This window comes from Chaetodon trifascialis, chromosome 14 (assembly GCF_039877785.1).
Source record: "Chaetodon trifascialis isolate fChaTrf1 chromosome 14, fChaTrf1.hap1, whole genome shotgun sequence".
In the NCBI taxonomy this organism is placed as follows: domain Eukaryota; kingdom Metazoa; phylum Chordata; class Actinopteri; order Chaetodontiformes; family Chaetodontidae; genus Chaetodon; species Chaetodon trifascialis.
The window spans coordinates 7625647-7648646 of record NC_092069.1 but is presented as its reverse complement, the minus strand read 5'-3'; the positions used below and the strand labels follow the sequence as shown (position 1 = coordinate 7648646).

General features: G+C 43.1%; 1 protein-coding gene across 2 annotated transcripts in view; it reads right to left on the bottom strand.

Annotated features, from left to right (window-relative positions):
• alk (ALK receptor tyrosine kinase) overlaps positions 1-23000 on the bottom strand; it is a 320126-nt gene that overhangs the window by 51572 nt on the left and 245554 nt on the right. For both annotated transcript variants that reach the window (XM_070980114.1, XM_070980115.1), the window contains exons 5-8: positions 21783-21916; positions 5927-6058; positions 994-1128; positions 92-195 (exon numbers count right to left, since the gene is read on the bottom strand). In XM_070980114.1, coding sequence (XP_070836215.1) covers positions 92-195; positions 994-1128; positions 5927-6058; positions 21783-21916 — 505 coding nt within the window. The remainder of the gene's footprint in view (positions 1-91; positions 196-993; positions 1129-5926; positions 6059-21782; positions 21917-23000) is intronic.

Genomic DNA, 23000 nt, shown 5'->3' with positions numbered 1-23000 from the left:
TCGAAGACCCACTGACCCAAGAGTGAACTGAACTGAGTAAATCTGATCATATGTTTGTGCATGTCTGTGAAAAAAATGACACTTTGCTCACCTTGCATGGGGAGTTTCTTAGAGGAGGAGGGAAGAGGGGGCTCCTCAGTAACGCTGAGCTACGCTGACCTTTGGACTGGCCTCCGTCCACACTGAATGCGGCACCTTTGACACACAAACACATATATTAAACACACAGAGGAAGAAAACTGCCAGAACTGAAACTTTTTTACACAGAGACTAAAAGTTTAGGATAGAAAACTGAAAAGAAAATCTTCCAGTACATATGGAGGTTTTGAAATGTGTGAGCTGAGCTGCTGGCATGTTTGATTATCTCTCTCTTTACCTTGATGCAGAACTTTAAAAGAGAATAATGTTCAGCAGGGCAACAGCATCAAACAGTACAGCTAACATTGGTTATCCGTCATGTCAGGTAACTGTGGCAGTCACAGACTGAGAAAAAAATTATAAAATTACACATAAATTATACATAAAACCACTAAATATGGTGTAAAATTCTAATGCTCCATTTATGGGTTCCCCAGACTACCTTTGAGACCTCTGTAAATAGTTGAGAACAAAAACAAGCCTCAGGAAACTGAGACACGCTCGAGTCACTGCACCGACGATGAACTGCAGATGTAGGACTCAGAGTCTGCACGCTGCAGCTTTTACACCCGGTGGGATTGTGTTTGTAGCAGCACACCGAGCTCCGAACAAGGCAACACTGTCTGTCTGTGTCTGACACATCAGAGAGTTTTGGTTACCTTTCCATATTCACAAGCTGTTAGACTCAAATATTCAACCTTGTTGGTTTAAATTCCCCAAGTCTAAATGTTTTCCTTTCTAAGTGATGAGACGTTAATGCTGCTGTATGCACAATTAAGAGAGCCCGCAAACAGGCCACTTCATCATTAGATCAGAACAGTGTTGATGATATCATTAGAGACGTGTCATAGCCACCTGATGACGGGCAGCTCTGTCTGGTCGCCTTGGCTGGCGACTGGAGTCTTCTCCAGGAGAGACCTCGGCCCGTTATTGGCTGCCAACTGCACTCTCCCTCTTCAAAAGAGCAGTAGCTGCCATTGAGAAAGTGGCCTGAAGAGATACAGGAGAGAGAATATATCAGGGGAGGAGAGGAGAAGATGATAAGGAGGGGGGCTGAAAGAGGTGGGCATACAATGAGTGGACAGGCACAGCAGGGGGGGTGGAGAGGAGAGAATGGAGTGACTGCCAAACTGCCAAGGAGAAAAAGGACAGGACGGGGACTGGGGATCAAGGAGGTGAGCGACAGTGAAGGCGAAGAGGTTGAGGGGAAAGAGGCATGCGGGGGGTGCAAGACTAATGGCTCACAGGACTAAATGTGTTGGCGAAAATTAGGGTTGAGGTGCAGTGGGGTGGGGTGGGGGCGCTCAGAGTGACTCGAGAAACAGGAGCAGAAAATGGAAAAGGCCTAAAGTGTCCAGAGGGGGAGATAGGAAAGAGTAGAGGAAGAGGGTCTGAGGGGAAATGAGAAAGCTGAGGTAGTGACATGATGTGTTTCAGAGGTGGCAATCAACTTGAAATCACTTCACAAAATGGCATGGGCCTCAGAAGCCTTTGGACCACTGACCACAATTTACAAAGTTAGTCTGCACAGCTGCAATACTTGGGAAATGCTTAATTGGATTGTGTGGTGCTTGTATAACCACAAAAAGTGATACGCATGTCTCTCTCTCTCTCTCTCTCTCTCTCTCTCTCTCTCTCTCTCTCTCTCTCTCTCTCTCTCTCTGTGTGTGTGTGTGTGTGTGTGTGTGTGTGTGTGTGTGTGTCTGTCTCCTGTCGCCTTATTTCCACACTGTGGCTTAATGAAAAAGTGCAAATTCCTTGATTTGCAAGCAAGGTTTCCCCTCTTATGTTTGGTTAAGTGACTGAATGAATAACTCAAATAGAACTTAGACAGGGCAAATATTCCAGCGCCCATTATTTTTGCCAATGGCACATTTTCAGGTTGAATTTTTCACTTTTAGGACTATTTTCCAATCCATCGCCACTCACAGATAGCACAGATAGTATGACACGAAGGGCTCCAAATCCATCCATCCATTATCTATACCGCCTATCCCTTTCGGGGTTGCGGGGGGCTAGAAGGCTCCAAATCAGTTTAAATTTTTTAGAACTAATGTCACTGTCATGTCCAAGGTGCTGAAATACCTGTCAGATATAAATAAATCATATAGCATGGATTATTGAAGTGTGTCACTCACTTATTACAGTGCTGAAGTTCATATCAGAGAAACTAAGCTTCTCTGGACTACGATCTTATGGACTAAAATTATTTTTTTTAATCTTACATATCTAGATCTATTTATGACATACATATCTCTTGTTTAACTATTCATTCTTTATGGTTTTAGGTGTTGCTGACGTGGGTTTAAGTTTCATTTCAGTGTGAAAGTTTTCAGCTTAAGTTTGCTTTATGTTACTTTTATCCCGAGCTACTGTCCACGAGCGCCCATTACCTAAAAGAATGAGCGAGTGCCCTGATAACAGCAGGCTTTTTGGAAATGGCATCATCCAGATAATGGAACTGAAACGGGCCCGAGCAGAGATCATAAAGCAGGTATTCTTCAAGGGAGAAGAAGCAAGAAAAATGCTCCTTTACCAATGACACTAGTTTCACATTACTTTTATCTGTACAAACAGACATGTTTCAAAGACCAAATATCATTAAACATTTCATTTTTATTTTAATGTAACATGAAGAAAAACAGCTAGATTGAAGCTATGTTTTTGGGGATGTTTTTCTCTAGCAGATAAAAGCTTCTCTGGACTCACGGGATAATCAGTAAATTTCATGTTCTTCTGTGTCTCGTGATATTATGAGTCACACTCTGTTACATAAACTAGTTTGTGTCACTGAGATGTTCTTCATGCAAAGCAAAGACATTCAAAGTCACATCATACGATAGCCTCTCATGGCGTGAATGAGGAAGGCTGTGGTGATCTCACATCTGCACACATCAGCTCTGTGCAGATGTGGGACTCACTGTGCCTTTGGCCGCCCAAGCTATCATTCAGAACTGTTTGCCATCAGTCTTCAACCTGAAACTCTGTATTTAATGAGGTGGGAAAAAAGTGTCATGACTAGTTTATGAAGTCTGAAATTCCATCCATCCATTATCTATACCGCCTATCCCTTTCGGGGTTGCGGGGGGGCTGGAGCCTATCCCAGCTACAATGGGCGAGAGGCGGGGTACACCCTGAACCGGTCGCCAGCCGATTGCAGGGCCACATGCAAGGACGAACAAACATTCATACACACACTCACACCTACGGACAATTTTAGAGTCATCAGTCAACCTAATGAGCATGTTTTTGGTCTGTGGGAGGAAGCCGGAGTACCCGGAGAGAACCCACGCATGCACAGGAAGAACATGCAAACTTCACATAGAAAGGCCCCGCCTGACCTGGGGATCGAACCGGCAACCTTCTTGCTGTGAGGCACGTGCACTACCTGCTGCGCCACCGTGCAGCCAAGTCTGAAATTAACATTACTTAATCTTTATGAATGTTGAGTGTAGAGTGTCATCCAGTTATATATGTCACTTTCAATGCAATGTTGACATTACTCCACTGATGTCATGACAACTTGACAAGAGGACGCTGCCTATAAAAACATGCCATGGCAAGACCCCTCTAATAAAGACTGATTACACTAGCATATGCTCTTAAATTATTCATTTAACTGGAATAAAGTGAGAGATAATGAAACTATCATAAAGTCTTATTACACTGCCAATTGTAATAAGAGTGCTGTCAAACTGAAACTCTTACAGTTACCATTGCAGGTCTGCGTTGAGGAGAATACTGCGCAGGTAGTGATGTGGAGCATGTCTGGTCTCAGTGTGTAATGGGTGATCTTTGGGAGCAGCAATGATCCGCCAAGACAAACAAACACAAAAAAAAGAATCTTTAACGATTACTACTTTACATTCCTGCTCACTTCCACCTTTGATGCAAGCAGCATTTCTCTGTAGTTGCAGGGGAACTGTAGCGTTGGAGAGCAGTGGGGCGCCTGCAGAGTTTAGACCAACTACCAGAGGAAGCTGTGACTCTCAAAAGAGTGGAGGATGTGTTGATGCATAATGATGCCAGGGTAGGATGGCGAGGGAGATCCACAGGGACTCCATTTCCCTTATATGTCAAAGATTTCTGTGATTGACACAAGCTAAGTTTGTTCCTCCTGCCTCTCTCTGCTTTTTTCCCTGTTAATGAGCCTTGGCACAGCTTATGAAGGATTTAAATAGATCAAATCAGATGAAGAAGATAACTGGTGACTAGATCATAGAGAATATGGTATCAGAAAGAGAACACTATCTGATTTGGGAAGCAGGGGGTAATTGTGACAAGTGAAAGAGATGAAAATGGAACAAATGCAGAGCCTAAGGTACAGTAGTGGAGTGTGGGTGACAGCGAGAGAAAGAGACACATATGAGAGTATGAGGGTGGACTGATGAACCGTGGATCATTGCTCCTGTCCTTAATCAAAAAGGATAAAGGTTATTACTATTTTAAGAATAGATTGAGAGACAGAGAGAAGACCTTCAAAGCAAATGACAGCTGGCCTTCATGCCTATGTGCGCTCAGCATTATGAGAGCACACAGTGGAAAAGATGTGTGGAGATGTAAGGAAGAGAGGCGTCAGATCTTACACATTTCCCATTGGCTCGCAGCAATAAGCCTTTCCCTGGAAGACCCATCAGTCTGTGTCAAATATTAAACAAGACTCTGCCTGCTCTGTAGGTTACTGATGTAAATAAACAATTACTGTCTTATTATGGTCTCCATAACACGTAATTCTGGAATATTCATACGATCATAATATCTCAGGCTTTGCCGCAGATGGTTGCCGAATTAAGCCAATGTGTGTACAAGCTGGCTTTGTTTTTTACTTATTGTTATTTATGCTCAAATTTCCAATTCTGGCTTCTACAATCAAAACATTACACAAACACACACGCCTCTTAACATTCAAATGGAGATTATACCCTTGGGTTAGCCTCTCAGGCCAATTAGCAGTGATAATTCCATTCTGCAGTAGAAAGAGGGGCCGCGCCTGGCTGGGATTTTCACCTCCTTTTTACCCTCTCATCTCCCAGCTCCCACAGTTAGCAAACATATAAGCAAGAGGGAGCAGCCATCATTTTAATAAGCACCACATGGGAGGCTGACCTGCACCGTGGGGAAGAGCAAATTAATTCTAGTCAGTTTTATATGGGTGAAAAACTCTTAAATCAACCTACAACATTAAAAAAAACCTCAAGGGTAAGAGTTTTGAACTCTGTGTCTCTAAATTGTGAAGACAATGTAAAAATAAATGCATGCAGGTAGGACTAAAAAAAGATCCTCGCCACTCACACAGACACTCACACACACACACACACACACACACACACACACACACACACACACACACACACACACACACACACACACACACACACACACACACACACACACACACACACAAACAGCAGGGCCTGGGGGACTTCACTTATGAATAAGATGTCAGCATACTTGGCTAGTGTTCCTCCTAGGCCTCAGGAAAAGCTGAAAACAAATGTGCATAGAGATAGAAATAACAACCATGGAATATGTCAAGGGTGAGAAATGCTAGCCAAGCATAGCCACGCTGCCTTTTTCTCTGCCTTTCCCCTTGCCTCTCTTTCAGGAAAGCTCACGCAGATGCTTAGTTGTTGCTCTGTTGGGCAGGACGCAGTAGCTTCATTAAAGACGACTCGCTACGGCTCACCAGCTTCACAACTCTGCCGGTTTGCTGCAGAAATGAATGCAGGAAGGTCGGCTACAAATTCCTGTCAACACCTGCTCCTGTAGCCTATCACGGTGTACTCACGACATCGGTCGCCTTCGTCATCGCCGAGCGGACAGTCTGTAGTGAAGTCGCACAGTTTGTCCAATGGGATCCCAGGACCCTGGTGACAGTGGTATTGACCCTCCAGTGTGATGTTTGGGCCAGGTGAGGACACTAGACAGAGGAGGGGGGAGGAAAAGAAGGAAGAAAGTCTGTCAATGGAAACGCTTCCTCACACAGTCACTGTTACAATACCTCATGCAAGCCAAAATGTTTACACAGTGCCGTCAGAGTTTAGAAAATGATTTGCTTGTTGGCAGCAAAAATCAGAAAATAGAACAACAACAAAAAATCTACTTGAGCTGAGGAAAATAGCTCCCGATTATGTTCCAACACATTGAGTATCATTGCTAGATTTATATGTTAGACACAAAACACAAATCAGCTTGGGGAAAACATAACTTACGCACAGAAGAAAATATGCTGTTGCTACATAAAAGTACATCAGTCAGTGACAAAGGCTAATATAAGCCCAGACTGTAAACCCTGCATGACATCCACAGGCTGCCTGTAGCATCATAAATAACCTGGCCCAGGCTGCATAAGCATCCGACTCTGAATACAGTACGTATCCATCAGACAAGGAACACGAGCAGCCAAAACAATGACCTAGATACTGTAGCAGGTAGCACAAGGGGTGGGTGGGGGGGTGGGGGGGATTACACAGGAACAGAGACAAACACACACACACACACACACACACACACACACACACACACACACACACACACACACACACACACACACACACACACACACACACACCAACTGATATCAGCGGTCTCAACAACTCAACTGTAACCTGGGCTATTTGCATATCTATGCAAATCAGAGAGGTGATATCTCCAGATTGGAAACTGACTGCTCACCTCCACCTGAATCATCAGAAGCTGATCGCAGCACAGAGAACAAAACAGAGAGGCGGAAAAAGAAAAACAAAACAAAACCTGTCCGCTGATGGGGATCTCGTTTCTCTCCCTCTCTCGTCAGGAAAAAACAAGAAGTGATTCTTATCATGAGTGACTGGCTCAGCTTACTGTAGTTTGCCCTTGATCTGTATTATGCAGATTTGCTCCCCACTCAGACGAACTTGGAGTCGGAAGTCTGATAACATGGGAGGCCATGACAGACCGAGGCGGCGTACAGAGCGAACGCTGTGGGCTGAGCTGACACAATAGGCATTAATGCTGCACCGACTTCAGCGTGAAGACTGTAATGATTGTACACTTTGTTTTTCAGTTTGCATAATTTTCCTCCGTGACACAATGATGTACCTTCAGTGGCACTTTCCTCAAGCTCAGCCTTACATTAGGGCGAAAGGTTCACAGACATGTGCCAGGACAAGATAGAGTAGAGGATAAATCAACACAAAAACATTTAAAACGTAAAGTGTCACAAGGAAATAAACAAAACGATGAAAATGCCGAATGATGTTGATGTTGCTTTTAGTTGGGCATGTAGCTTGCCAGGCTAGTAAATTACAATCAACAGTCAAGATAAGACAAACCAACACGAACGTAAGTGCATGGAAGTAATTGCGGCTGATGGCAGCTGAGCTATAAATTAAAGCGTTTAATGATGCAATCTGTTTATGTTGCTGCATACTTTAGCAAGCTTGTTGCAGATACAATTTAAGATAAGCCAGTGCAGTATATGATCCTTTCCACGGGGCAAGATGTGTGTCACGTAATGTGTTGGGTAAGATGTGTCAGTTTAATATGCAATAAAAGTTTTAGCACACAAGTATAGGACTACAGTTGTTACCAGCACTCGTGCATGGTAGTAACACGGAAATGACTGTCTAGTTATAATGCAGTACAGGGCAGACATTTCACAGCTATGGCTGATTCGCAACACAGCTCGCTCCGTTTTGTCACTGTGGTTGAGAAACCTCAAGGCCCACTGGGAAACTGGCACAGTCAACTCAATGGATTAGAAAGAGGGGGTGGCATTTTCTATTGGACAAAAACACATTCGTCAGGGGCCTCCCACAGTCCACTATTGTGGCACGGCCTTAATGGCTGCACAGAGCCACATTAAGGTGTCAGTGAATAAACATGGCAGTGAATAATCCAGTTCTAATTCTTTGAAAACCTATTAGTCTGAGTAAATGACCCTTTTTTCGTAAGTGAGCGAAGCACCTTTTGGCACTCTTTGTACAAGCTAAAGCCGGTGAACAAGTGCATATGCTCGTACACGTTAAACCACATGTGACGTTCACTGAACAAAGCACAGAAAGGAAGGCGTATATACCTTTTTTTTTTTTTAATTATTAATTATTATTTATTTTCATTTATTTTTGGTGCATTTTTGCCTTTGTTTGATAGTGACTGATGAAGAGGAGAGAGGAAACAGGGACAGACAGATGAGTATGACATGCCATAAAGGTTGCCGGCTGGCACTGGACCAGCAGTAGTTGCAGCCATGCGGCCACGTGTTGGTAACTATTCAGCTACCAACGCTCTCCAAATACACCTTTTTTTTTTTTTTTTTCAAATGAGGTGAGGCGGAAGCTTGTTTATTTATGACCAACTGTGTGGGTATAGATGTGGTTTTGCTATGTGTATTGAGTCATGCTCGACCCATGCATTATGCATTCACTGTGCTCACTGGCTTCCTCTCTGTATAATGTTGACACCGCAAGCAGAATGATTTATCAAGAAAGAAAAAAAGTTATCTAGAGTACACTGAAACCTTTGGGCGAGGTATGTAAATTCATCGATTTATCTTAGTTTAATGACAGTGGAGTAAAAAAGTATCAAAGTGGCGATGTCGCTGAACTTTAAGCTCCTGGGGCAGGAAAGTGCAGCCAGACATGGCCGCTGCACTCCTGGACTACCGCAGTTCTTAAATCACACTTGTCAGATTGTGAAAACAAGGGCCAGTGGGGGATGAATTGCCTGTGGGAGTAAGTGAGCTTTGTTATCCATGTGCTCAGGGGGTCGCTTTGGCTTTGTGAGAGGAATGATGTATGAGTGGCGAGGAGCTAGAGAGGTGACTGGAGAGGGCGCACACTGCTGATAAATGACCACACAGATACACAAACATAGGAATTGAGACACTTGTTGAATACAGCTAAGCGGCTAACAATTAGCGTCACTGTGCATGGCTGTTATCATTATTATGGCGTTCAAAGGTGTAAGATTAAAAACAGCAAACCCACCAGACAAGACACTAAAATGAACTTTTCACGCAGCAACAAAGTAACATTATTCAGAGATCAACGAAGATGCTGTATTTCAGTCACAAGGAAGCAAATGCTGCAGGACAGGAAGCTTTCATACGTTGACACACACGGTCTGTTAACTGACCCCAGTGTCAGTTCAGACACCGTTGTGCTTGTTTTTTCTTATGACAGAATCTCATTCAGATTACTGCTCTCCAGCTTTGCAGGCTTTCATAACAAATGAGTTCCATTGCAGAGTTCTGCCAGCTGCATCACTGTCGTTTTCAAGGTCCAAAGGGTTTTAGAGCTAGAGTTGCAGGTCTGTGCTGACATTGATCTTCTGCCGCAAAGCTGAAGGAACAGGAAAGACAACGAGACAGACGTCTGCTTGTTTACTGTACTTCTCAGCTTCTTGTTGCTTTTGTCTAAATGTCAGGAAAGTGGGAGGAAAGCGGGAGCCATCCGTCACAATCTGCCTGGGTTACCAGGATGGATTGTTGCCAACTCTGTGTGGATACTTGCTAAACAATTAACAAGTAACCAGACAAGAGTCAATTAGCACATCTGTGTTATCGGTATATGCTGTTGGTGCAGCTGCTGCAGACATCCAGTGGGTGAGGAGAGGGCTTCGCATGCCTATCATCGTTAACGGCTGCTCCCCTAAGATGGTGCATATGGATCGTTTTGCTTCCATTTATTTATTTTTATTAGCAGCGGCACCAGCTATTATAGCGCATACCTTCCCGTTATGTGACATGTTGGAGCCATGTTTGAAAAAGACAAAATACAAGGCAAATTTGCTTTGGCAATCTAAATACCTTGGATCTGCTAAGATTAACATAATTTAACACGCTTGAAACTGAATGCAATGCAGTCACATTAACAGATGCCGCAAGCACAATACTATGGTTCAAATGTCTGAACATATAGCCTTGTTATGCATATGAAACATGGGTCTTGTGCAGCAGTTGAATCATTTTCATCTTATTACCAAATGTAGCTAATTAAAATTTTGTACGCACAAATAAAGAGGCATTTTTTTTAAGCTAAGCACATTCTTCTCACATCTTCTTGTGTCAGCTGAGCATGTAAAGATGTGCTTTCATTAAAGTTATGTTTTTCATCTTCCTCTTCAGAAAATCCCCCTCATCAGATTAGCAGCCAAGTTGTCCTAGTTTTTCAACTTTCATTCATGCCATCTGCTTACAGGATGAAAATCAGGGAACGCTTTACCTACAAGATCAACAGCAAAACAAGTGAGCAAAACAGGAATCAAATGACAGCCAAAATCTATGCTTATAAAGTAGATGAGATTCAGTCAAAGACACAGTCAAAATACTGCAGAATCTGACAAATCTCATAAATGATGGAACTGGAACAGAGAGTCAGAGGTTTAATGCATATAGAGTGTGTGAAGTGGCTGACATGTGGAACAATCGGTATAAGGTGTGATATCAGGGCATTGCAGCAAACTTCCATTTTCCTGCTGGCTCCAAAGGAGAGTGAAGCAGAGGTTCCCTTTTTCACACGCTACACTCGCTGAAATCAATTCCACATGTCACATTTTCGCATCACTGTCTCATGCATATCCTGTTTTTGAGATTCCACTGATGACGGTGTCGGTGTCAGTGCGGGACATCTTGATATCATGCAAAGCAGTTTGCCTGACGATTTGAATGAAACCTGTGCTGTGGTTTGTTGGACAATGCTTGCATACATTGCTTGAACACGGTCAGATGTGTTGAAGCCGAGCTGGGATCACGTGGGTGGACTCATGCTGAAATTAATATGGCTTTTGTTTTCCTTCAAATGAGCAAGCATGTCAGTCATATCCTCAAATCCCTCTGTGTGCTCTGAAACAACAACAAAAAACATACCGTCTGAAGAATTGCCTGGCTTGAAATCTGCTTGCGTGCTTTGTGTGTACAGAATGGAAATAACTGGAAACAGGAGAGAAAAAAGACCTTCACAGACTCGAGCGTACAACTGAGCAGTAGTTAGAACTCGTTTACCCATATCCGCTCATTCATTACTGTGTATTCTCTAATCTCACATGCTGCAATAGAGGACTGTTCCGTGTCACGGGCAGGAAAATCTCAAGGGGCCCAGGCAAGGGCGACGCCACTATCTCGCCACCACACTGAAAGCGGAATCCGGAGACATTCATGGAGATTTACAGTGGCTGGGATGCTGAAGATGGATGCGGCTGAGTTTCCCACCGGACAGTCGACAGGACAAGAAGTATTCGCTCATGAATTCAATTAACTGCACGCAGCCACGCTCGATTGGTCAGAGCTCTGCCCAATCATGATCACTATCTGTCATGCTCCCTGCAGGAGAGACAGCGGCATACTCAAGAGCAGGCTGGCAGAGACAGACAACGAGAATAACATCTTTAATGTCTGTGTCACATTCCAGGGATGTGATGTGAATTAACTGTATTATTTAAGATGATGTGTGTACTCATTGCTAAAAATAAACCAAAATTAATCAGAATAATCAAATTGTTTTACTCACGTGCACTACAAAACCTGACTCATGCACCCTTTGCAATGTAGATTTGACCTGTATACTAGATGTGATAGAAGAAGCTTCTGCTCTGCTTCTTTAGGTTCGGTGAGTTCAAGTCTTATCAGTGTTTAGAGAGTGGAGAGGGGTGATTTTGGCAGGAAAATATACTGATGAGGCTTACACAGTACAGTGGGCTTATAGTGGAGCTATGGACCCATTTAAACAAGATATCATTTCCACATGAAGGGTTCACTGACATCAAAGCCCGGTCTCTACATAAGCACTCACTAAGCACTGTAAAGTAAAGTCTACTTGACTCAACAGGGGCCATAATTTCCCACTTTGTAGTCGGACTGACCGAACATGTCTGAGAAACTTCCTTGTGAAATTAAATGCAGCTTGCAGGTAGTAATTAAAACGGCAACGCTGCAGTGAGGATCAGAGCAAAAGGCTAATATGTCGGTCAGTTTTTGTTTAGTTTCGGGTGTTAGCATGCTAATTAGCAGTAAACACAAAGTACAACCTACACTGATGGGAAGGCTGTTTTATAAGTATTTGGTCATGAACCAAAGAATGTTAGCATTACTCCCACTCAACCCTGTCTCCTAGAAATTCTGTTTATATACAACTAATTTGCATTCATACTTAATTTGTGCTGATACACATCACACAATTGCTGCCTGGATTGTATTCAGGGTCAGCGTTTGCTTGAATAAATGGAACATTACATTTATTGTACCGTGCTGGAGAGGCTGGTTAAAGTTAGGGAAAGACTGATTGCTGCTGACTGTTTGTGTATTAAAACATATCATGATCTGTCCTATACTAAGTGCTGTCAGTGCATAAACATAACCATTAAAAAGGGGACTAGGAGCAGGACAGAAATAAGCACATTGCTTATTTTGGTGGAAATAAATGAATACATGTGCAGTATCAGCATTTTTGCGACTTGCCAGGTATGTGAGTTAACAAGATTTCCTCATTATGTTAACACAAATTGTATTTCAGTCTGTATTATGTTTCCTTTAAAGTGTATCTGCTGTTGCTAATTAGTTGTAAATAAATGTAATCTGTAGAGGCAGAGACAGGGCTCTCACACAGGGCCTTTAGCTCGCCGTCTGACTTCATAAAAGATTTTGTACTGCTGTATACTTTAAGCTTCAGGAAAGTAAGACTAAGATTGAAACTGACTATCCTTTACATTTACTTTTATCTGCACTTTGTGTGGTAATATCCTTGAAATATGCAAGATACGTCACTCTGTATCCGATTTCCAAGGAATCACATGTTGGCTTTTTTCACCTTTGAGGCTTCATGCGTCAACCACACACACTTGTTCATGGGTAAAGTAAACACTGTTACCAACAAAGTACAGAGAGTGTGTTGACATCAAAGCACGGTCCCACGGACAGAGTGGTCATAGTAAGATTGCAGCCATTCTTTATTTAAAAGCACCAGCATTGTGCCGCAGGGCTGATTCCTCTGTGTAAACTTGTCCTTGATGTTCTCTAGTTTTCTGTTTTGATTACAGGGGAGCAGGTTTGGATCCCTTCCAAACAAGAAATCAACTCACTGCATTAAAGGTTCAAAATATGAAGGATTGCAGATATTTATTGTATGTGTAATTGATTTTTTCATTTCAGAGGGAGTAATAAATGGGATTTTTTTTTTTTTTTTTTTTTTACAGCTCCATAACCAAAAAATGACAAGAATGATAGGTTTGTTAATGTCACTGACTCAATGATGACTTCAGCAGGTGTTGGGATCTGTCAGAGGCCACCTAAGGACATAACTAGTTGTAGACTGGAGTCAGTAGAGTTCAGACAACAGTTAGTGAGTCCTCTTTAGAGCTCCCAGCAGAGTCCATGAAACCTAAGTCTCTAAACGACTTATGTTACAACAGATGAAAGCTCACAAACATTGAAACCACACTGCGGCTACATAGTAATTATAATGTAGGACACAGTAATGTCATTTGAAAATGAAATGGAGGAAGTGAGTCAGTGGCCATGGAATAGGCATTTCATGGCACAATTCCACATACAAATGTCCCCTCCACAGAGTGAAATGAGATTCAGGATTGCCATATCTTAATGACTGACTTTTCTTCAATGATGCTTAAGTCCATAACATCCAGAAATTTCCTCCTCGCTGCCAGGTCAGGGTTGATTTAGACATCTGTTCCATTTGGCATATGTATGCTGGGAACACTCTACTTGGTGCCCTGGGCCATTTAACACTTGCTCAATATCTTTAAAACGAAACTGCCTGTGTAGATTGCCTTGGAAAGGTGCCTGCAACAGAAACCCAGTTTGTGTTGAGGGGATGCTGCTCGCGGAAAAGCCTAAGGCGAGAGATTAGAGGTAGAATTGTGATGAAGCTTCGTACTGCAGATACGGCCTTGCCTTGGCAGGTTGTACCTTCTGTTAATTGATGAGCTGTGTTTTTTGTTTTTTAGTCGCACCTTTTTTTTTTTTTGTCATTGGGCATTCTCTTTGGGCTAACAATGTGCGACCTGGAGCAAGTTTTAAAGGGACCTAAAGGGTATCCCGAGCAATCAAAAGAGCCACAGAACTCACATCAAACTGAAAAATACATCAGTCAAATTACCTGAGGTAGATGAAGTGCTGAGCGCCTCCTTTTAACATACTCTAACTCATGAAGCTGAGTTTCTTGTGATCAAAAATTTTAGTTCTGTTTTTAGTTCTGTTATTGTAATCCAGACCCACAGGCAGGAAGTAGATTCCACATTTAAGATAATAAAACAAGAACAATGCTGAATGAAAACAGGTTATATTGAGTTGAACATGGCTTTCCCAGAGATGACAATACGGTCTATCCATCCATCCATTATCTATACCGCCTATCCCTTTCGGGGTTGCGGGGGGCTGGAGCCTATCCCAGCTACAATGGGCGAGAGGCGGGGTACACCCTGAACTGGTCGCCAGCCAATTGCAGGGCCACATGCAAGGACGAACAAACATTCATACACACACTCACACCTACGGACAATTTAGAGTCATCAATTAACCTAATGAGCATGTTTTTGGTCTGTGGGAGGAAGCCGGAGTACCCGGAGAGAACCCACGCATGCACGGGAAGAACATGCAAACTTCACACAGAAAGGCCCCGCCTGACCCGGGGATCGAACCGGCAACCTTCTTGCTGTGAGGCACGCGCACTACCTGCTGCGCCACCGTGCAGCGTGTAGAAAACCAATAAATACTTAAACTGGTATTTCTATTGATTCCAAACAATAAGAAAATTGATTTTTCAGGACTGGAATGTTTCATAATCACAAATTCATCTGAGTGTAGTGAAAGTGATGCCTTACGACAGTCTAACACTCATTATCATAACCTTACAGAGTTTAAACGTCACAGTTTTACAAATGTTTTCATGGAAACTTGCGTGAGCTGATGCTGTTGCGTTCTGTACAAACACTTATACATATTCAATTATACTTATACACTTTGACAATGAGTTGTGAAGACCTTAAATAAAAAAGTATAAATGAAGAACAAATCTGATAGGTGCCCTGCCTTAAATCAAATGTTGTATTGTAATTATGTTAACATTTCCCATGTGCAGCAGACATTGTGCCACTTTTTTTTGTTCTGTTTCTGGCCTGGAACACTATTTCACTTCATTTCCTAAGGGCACTGCCTGCACTGTGCCCCTGTTTTATTTCAATTTCTGCTGCCATGGAGATTTCAAATGCCAGTGAAGCATAACCTATTGCAAGTACAGTGGCGTTGGTAAAGGTGGACACTTGTTCCTTTGGTAGAAACAATATCAGATGTGCAAAAGTTGAACACACATTTGGTCGGTGTCAACGGGTAACATAGTCCTCCAAAGGGGGGTGGGCAGAAACAAAGGCAGAGGGGGGGACACAGCTCTTTTTTAGGCCTGTCTTAATCAATATCTTTGCATTGCATTGAACTGATGATGTGAACAATACAACAGACAGACCACCTCTGCCCACTTCAGTCCCATGAAAGCAACATTTTGGCAGGAAAACAAAATCTCCACCGGTTCAAGTAGCTTTAAGAACAATATATCTGATCTCGTAAATGCTGCTGCCAGCCCAGCCAGTGCACCCAATAATCAGCCATACAGCTTAATCCAGCTGCTCTTTCAGTCCAATGAACACACACACTTGGAATAACAACAGACACAATTACCTAGCAACACAGTACTGAAACATATGCAGGCTGTGCAGTGACTTGACTTCAGCACCAAGGAGAGCACACGTTCAAGATCTGATCACGTTTCACTGAACGGTTCAGCCTCAGCTGTGTGCGCTCAGCTGCAGAACACAGTGTAAAGTTTCTACATAACATGTAATCCATAAAAGCTCCTGCTTTATGCTTTAAGAACAGACAGAACAGTTAAGCAACAACAAACAGGCAGTACAGACAGCAAACTACAACTACACCTGATTTTGGGTGAAGCCTCATCTTTACAATAAGCCAGCTACACAGGCTGGTGTGTTTAGCGTGTCTGTCCTTCCCTCTATGGGAAAAGTACCACAGATAGATCTCAAGCTGTAAACTACACTTCTATCTCATTTACATGAATACACATGTAAATGTATTCACACACTCTTTCTCATCAGTTGCATTTGGTAAGGAAAAACAAACAAACAAACAAACAAACAAACAAACAAATGCAATGATGGGTGCCCACACCAGCCAATCAGATGCAAGTTGAGTCAGGCTCTTACAGTAGATCCCACCCTGTCAGACACCCCAAAGCCAGAAATAAAATTAGATTTTCAAATTTTTACTTCTCTATTTTTCCACCCCAGTTTTTTTTCATAGGCATAAAACTGAAAAAACAATTCAAAAATCTTAATCAACGTTGCTCCAGTGGACAATAAAAATAATAAAAATTGAAGCCATCAGCATTACACATGACTGATTTTAGCTGTTCTTTCTTTAAATTGCAGAGCCTTGGTGCATCTGTTAATCAAACTTTCACTGTTTGAAGATACTTCGTTACAAACATGTCTTTTTTAAACACACATGAAACATAAGAAACATGGAAAGATGTGTATATTAATAATTCATAAGAAAAGTAGACAGAATAATGCTTTCAATACCATTTGGAGCTGTGGACTGAAAGCTGCATCGTTGCCTGGTGCAACTTAAACATGAAAGTCTTGAGTGTCTTACACCAGAGTCCATCCATCCATTATCTATACCGCCTATCCCTTTCAGGGTTGCGGGGGGCTGGAGCCTATCCCAGCTACAATGGGCGAGAGGCGGGGTACACCCTGAACCGGTCGCCAGCCGATTGCAGGGCCACATTCAAGGACAAACAACCCTTCACACTCACACTCACACCTACGGACAATTTAGAGTCATCAATTAACCTAATGAGCATGTTTTTGGTCTGTGGGAGGAAGCCGGAGTACCCGGAGAGAACCCACGCATGCACGGGAAGAACATGCAAACTTCACACAGAAGGGCCCCGCCTGGCCCGAGGATCGAACCGGCAACCTTCTTGCTGCGAGGCACGCGCACTACCTGCTGTGCCACCGTGCAGCCCCTAAAATAGAGTCCCCTAATAGTAAATGTTCATATTAATTAGTGCAAAAATCTACTTTATAAGTGTGATCCTGCACCTGAAAGTCAATAAAAAGAACTCATCCGGCATGGATGCTGCAGGAGGTAAATCCTGCACAAATGATCTATGTGTGTCAGAGGAACATCACACTTTGTGCTCATAACACTCACAATATTTTGTACACCTGCTTGACATCATTCAGTCTGCACGTGTGCACAGGCAGAACTGATGACTCTTTACAAGTCTAATGGGAATCAGTGACATCAGTTCTACTCTATCGCTCATACTTATGGGCCGCTGCGTCACTGTATGACATCCCTCACCCCTTATAAATTTTCTGCAATTTTGACATTCTTCTGATCTCATAAACACACTCTCTCAGTGTTGTGACAGTTTGGGGGTTTTATTTCTGTTAATTATATATTTATATTTTATCAGCCTGCGCTTGTTACCCAATAACAAAAACTCCAGGGGATGAGTTTATTTTATTCATGCAGTCAAAGTGAAATTGAAAACTCAATTAGAGGCTTATGCTGGAGAGGTTTTGCCTATTTAAAGGCGAGTCTCAGTATCACAGTATGATACTGAATCACATTTTTTTTTCCTCTACAAAACCCCATCACCCATCCATCCACATGTCTAACACTCTGTCCACTCCACCAGCTTTCCCCAAACCCATTTCCCTCATTGCCTCCACAGGGCTGGGTGTGATTGATGGGTCCAGGGACACCCTCATGCTGCAGTGTACCTAATCGCAAAGCATAGACTCGCTGTAACGCTCCATTAAGGGCCTGCAGCAGCAAGGTGTAATGGTTAGGGAAATGGACCAGGGAAGGGAAGGTCACTGGTTCAAATTCCCACGGGGTTCACCGCTGCCTTGTCTTGGCTACATGTCCAATTGGAAAAATGAATTGTGACAGTTTGCGGGGTAATACTTGGGCACAAGTCTGAATACGCTCTTCAGTGGACAAACACCGTTCTAAGTGTGAAGGCAAATGTGACCTTCTGCCTTGCCACAGTGCTATGGCACAGACAAAGACAAATCTGCTATTGACACAATCTGGTAATGAGCTTGTCAGTCATCACAGAAGTCTCTGTTTACTTCCAGGATGAGAAACTGTAGGAGGTTAAGAGTGTCACTGACAGTTTTGCGGCGCTTGAATAATTATGTTCTCTGCACAGCAATGCCACAACCGTCAGAGAAATGCTAGCAGAAGGCGGGATTCTAACTCCCTGTCAGGAGGATGAGCTCCAGAGATAGGCATACTATATAAGCACACAAGTCACTTTAGGGGCAACAAATTGGATTGCTTGTTGGCCCTGTGACTGATGAGTTAATTAAAGTGGACGGGTATGGAGAAAGAAGTCAGACACTGCTCCATTTATTTATCCTGTATTGACTATATCTCCTCGCACTTCACTGGCTTGAGTAATCGCTGCCTTTCTGCTCAAGAAAACAACTAAGAGGGAGGAAACGGACATTGTTAAATTTCCAATTCAGATCCAAAAATCATAAGGAGAATCAACTGACAATAAGCAGGGAATATTGTGACTTCTGCCTGTTAATATTGTATATCTAAAGGCAGAGGTGCTCAAAAGACATAAGCAGTAACGCAGTCGGACATTAGGACGATCTGATGGAAAATTCAAAACAACTGGGACCAAATTCAATACAATCAATCAAAACCCAAGTTTGGACCAGGCTTTTTGTTACTCAGCCCCTTGACAGTATAGGTCATTAATAGCAATAACTTGTTACTTTTGAGTACAGCGGCCTGGAAGCAATAAAGCAAACAACTGTCTTTGCCGGGGTATGAGAGGCTTCAATCGAGCACCCTGGCTTCATGCTCTGTGCTCGATAGGAAGGAAGGTAATTTGAGCCCAGGTTTGTGACAGGTGCTGGAGGGGAAAGTCGAGGAGGGGAGGGGTTTAGAACTGTGCAAAATGCAGCAAGACCACAGGGTGAAGGTGCCGAGACGGATTAGGGCTTAGTTTGGGAGCGGGATGTGTGTAGTGGGTGTTGTGCTGGGGACTCAGGTGGCGACTGAGGAGAGTACAGCACGTCTGCATGCTCTCTCTCACTGCCAGCCGTGGCTCATGTGCTGCCTGACAAGAGGAACACAGCGAACCCAGAGCCGAGAACAATTAGACGCTGTTCAACCGCGGCTGGATTTGCATGAGCAAATCAGCACCCGCTCTGCTCCATCCTCACCACAACAGAAGGGACAGTTGGACAAAGGATCAGTGGAGAGTCACTCACACTTTACTGGAACAGATATTGATTTGTTTGCGTGTGAAGTCGCTCTTATGTTTGTCTTTTCGTTTTGCTCTTGGCATCCTGATGCAAGTGATTCTGGGGACAATTTCGGGAAGTGACTGATTCTGTCACCTCAAGACCATGATTTAGTTGTAAGGTTAAGATTAGGATAATCAAGGTTAAAGCAGGATTTAAAATTAGCGTAAGAAATATGATATTTACGGGCATGTGAGCTCCAATTTCTTTCCTTACCTCCTGCTTCTTCTCTATCTCACACAGATGCATTTACAAATTTGACAACCAGACCCAGTTAACGTTATGGGGGAGAGTCAGGTGTTGCTGATTTGTTATCAGGTTGGCAGGCCAGCTGTGAGACACCCAGCTGCACCGAAGGGTGAATTGCTCCCTGTGACTAACCGCTCTGACCTGACCTCCAGTCCAGACAAACCGAATTTGAGGAATTAGAGCTACACAAATCTTTCCTGTTGAACGATGTTCCTCATTCATGCGGAGCTAAATATTGACCGAGCATAAAAGCGGTTTCATTGTTGCAGAGCTCAAAGAGACTCTGCCTCTATAAAGGTAGAGGAGATTAAATTTGCTGGACTGTGCGCATCTCTCTGAATTCACAAAAAGGCCTCGGGGAATGATCACCTTTTGAAGACGCTCTGTATGTTTCTATAGAAAAAGAGAGAAGAAACGGTAAAGGCCACTTGAATGCTTTCTGGTGTGTAGCATAGCAAGAAGTGGATTAGAGTGGATGCTGTGCAAAACGCTGGACCATCTGTCGGTCTTTTGTCCAAGTGATCCTCCCAACATCTCTGGCCTGAAATCAGGGCAGCTGAGGATGACAACAGGTGACAACAATTGCTCACATAACAACAAATTATCCCCAGGTGTCCACTGTGTCCAGCAGCCCTGCGCATGCCACTGTCTTACAAAATAATATAAGCCAACCTCTTCTGGTGGTTTCATTTTTCTCCAAAAATGACCAAAGCAGTTTCACAAGACCATAATTAATATATAAATACTGATAAGACCCAAACTAAGGCCACACTTTACATGCACTGACAGAAGGTATGGATTTCCATTATGATCTCCAGAAGTCGATAAATGTGGCATCCCTAGTTTTCATTTTGATATCATTTAAATTGCAGTGGGACTGGGGTTGCTTCTGAACATTAAACAGGATTCAGAATTAAAAAAACCCCAACATATTTACCGAATATGTCTGCTCAAGCAGATGCTGTAAAATATTAACATGTATAACATGAACAAAGTTAGAATCAGGGAAGCACGCTAATGCTAAAATCTAATTATAAGTACATTAGTGCACATCTAGCTTCAGACAAAAAAAAAAAAAACTCTTAGAAGGACAACGTTGTGTAAGAAATATCATATCAAAGTGCGGAACTCTTTTGAGCACTGCCGCCAGATGTAATTTAGCCCACGACGAGCAGCTACTGCTGGAGCCTTTCTTGGTCATCTGTTACTTTTTTTATTCCTTTTTATGTGAGTTCAGCAAGACTCTAACATGGTATGGTAAACAAGAAGCCTGAAATGAAACATTTTCAAACTGCACTCACTAATTCACTCAAATCCTGCCTCTTTTCAACATGTAGCTGCTTGCAAATTAATGAGAAACATTAAATACATGCAGATACTTCTGTACATCTACAGTATGTTCCATTAAAGCAGAACCTGCTGGGTTTGACATTTTTGCACATCTCTGGTAACCAAACATCTGTCTGCCAGAGAAAACAAGGATTTCATATATAGTAATTTCTCAGTAATGCACACTTGAAACGCTGTGCTGTGCTTCTGCATCTAGCTCAGAGGAAATTGAATCAGTTATATTAATCGAATTTCAGGAGCTTTCGAAGTTGACAGAGAAGGATATTATTTCAGTCTCGAGCTGTCTGTGCATTTCATTGCACAACATGGTGTAATGAAGTTAAAAATCACAGAAAGTAGCTGTGCCATTTCCAGTCTGACATGTTTGTGCTGCTTTTGGAAACTTGGTCCCTGTGCAGACATGTGAGACACATTTAGTCCTGATATATATGACAGAAGCTATGACAGGAAACACAAGGAAAACAACTGAAAACAAAAGAAAGATCCCACGAGCTATCACCTAATCCATTATTTTCGACTTGTTTGGACCAGTTCACATCTGATCTTTAGCCAAAACTAATGTTTTTTCAGGGTAGATTAATGTAAAGATTGTTGTACACATGAACTGACTGACCACTTAGTTGTTTTCATTTCTCACAGATTCATACAAAATACATTTAACAAAATCAGCCATACTGCTCACACACGTGTCAACTTACCCATGGTGCAGTTGGTGGTGAAGTGGGGCTCGATGGTGGCCGCGTCATCCTGAGGAATCCGCTGATCGTAGCTGCCCGAGACCCGAAAAGGAGATCTTCCGTGGGTCCCCAGGGTGAGGTGCACCACTGCCCAGCTGCCAAGGAGAGAGAGCAGGAGTAGGGTCAGTGTGAGGAGCAGACACCACGGCTGACAGAAAAAGCCACATCTTCTGCGGGGGTCGGGGGTTAGGGTAGCTCGGGCCTGCTCTGCCTGAGCTCCCAAAGCCTCAGAGGAGGGACTGTCCAGGGCTTCAGTGGAAGCCGACATGGAGGTTTCCTCATTCCCTTCCATTTTGGGAGGGTCGTTTTCTTCCTTCGTCTGTTGGTGCATGGCCCCTGTGAGCCCACCCCAGACTGCCTGGGCCTAGTGGAGTTTTAGAGGTGGCCAGGTGCAAGGTGGTGCCTCACTTGAGAGTTTACAGCTGGAGTCGGACTACAGTTTAAAGCTACTATTAGAGCAGGTGTGCGGTCGAGGGACAACAACACGCCCAGGTCACGTTCTTGTGTGTGAGCGAGCTGCAGCCCTGCGGTGAAATGCTGTCCTCCCTCAACCAGCGGCTGGCTTTGTGTAGTTCAACTGTCCCTAATTTTATTAAGCAAATTGTGCTGATTTCTCTCTGGCTCCAAGCTCATCAACAATCTCTCTCTCTCTCTCTCTCTCTCTCTCTCTCTCTCTCTCTCTCTCTCTCTCTCCCCCACTTTCCCCTCCCCCTTGTCTCATGCCCATCCCTTCATTTTAATACACAGTCCTAACACTGCATCTAGTGAACACACTGTAAATACCTACTTCCTTAATGAGAAAGTAAATTCACGAATGCCATACCTTGCACACATACACACACTGCTGGCACATGGCAAAAATAGTGACTGATTACAGTATACACACACACGCACACACACTCAATGACATACTGTGTGCATGAATGCAAGCTGGATCACTAGTGTCACTTCACACTGCAGCAGAACTTTGGTCATTTCAGATTTCCCACTTTTCTGCTGCCTCCATGCTATCATGCTGCTGCACCAGTGTTTTAATTACAGTTTGCATTTCACTACATTAACATCGACAGCTCGAATTTAACAGAACACATTTCGACGGTTTGATGTTACAGTACATCACAATTTTCCCACTCTGGCTCAACAGATGCTGTCTTCCTATTTTACTATCTTTACTTAAAT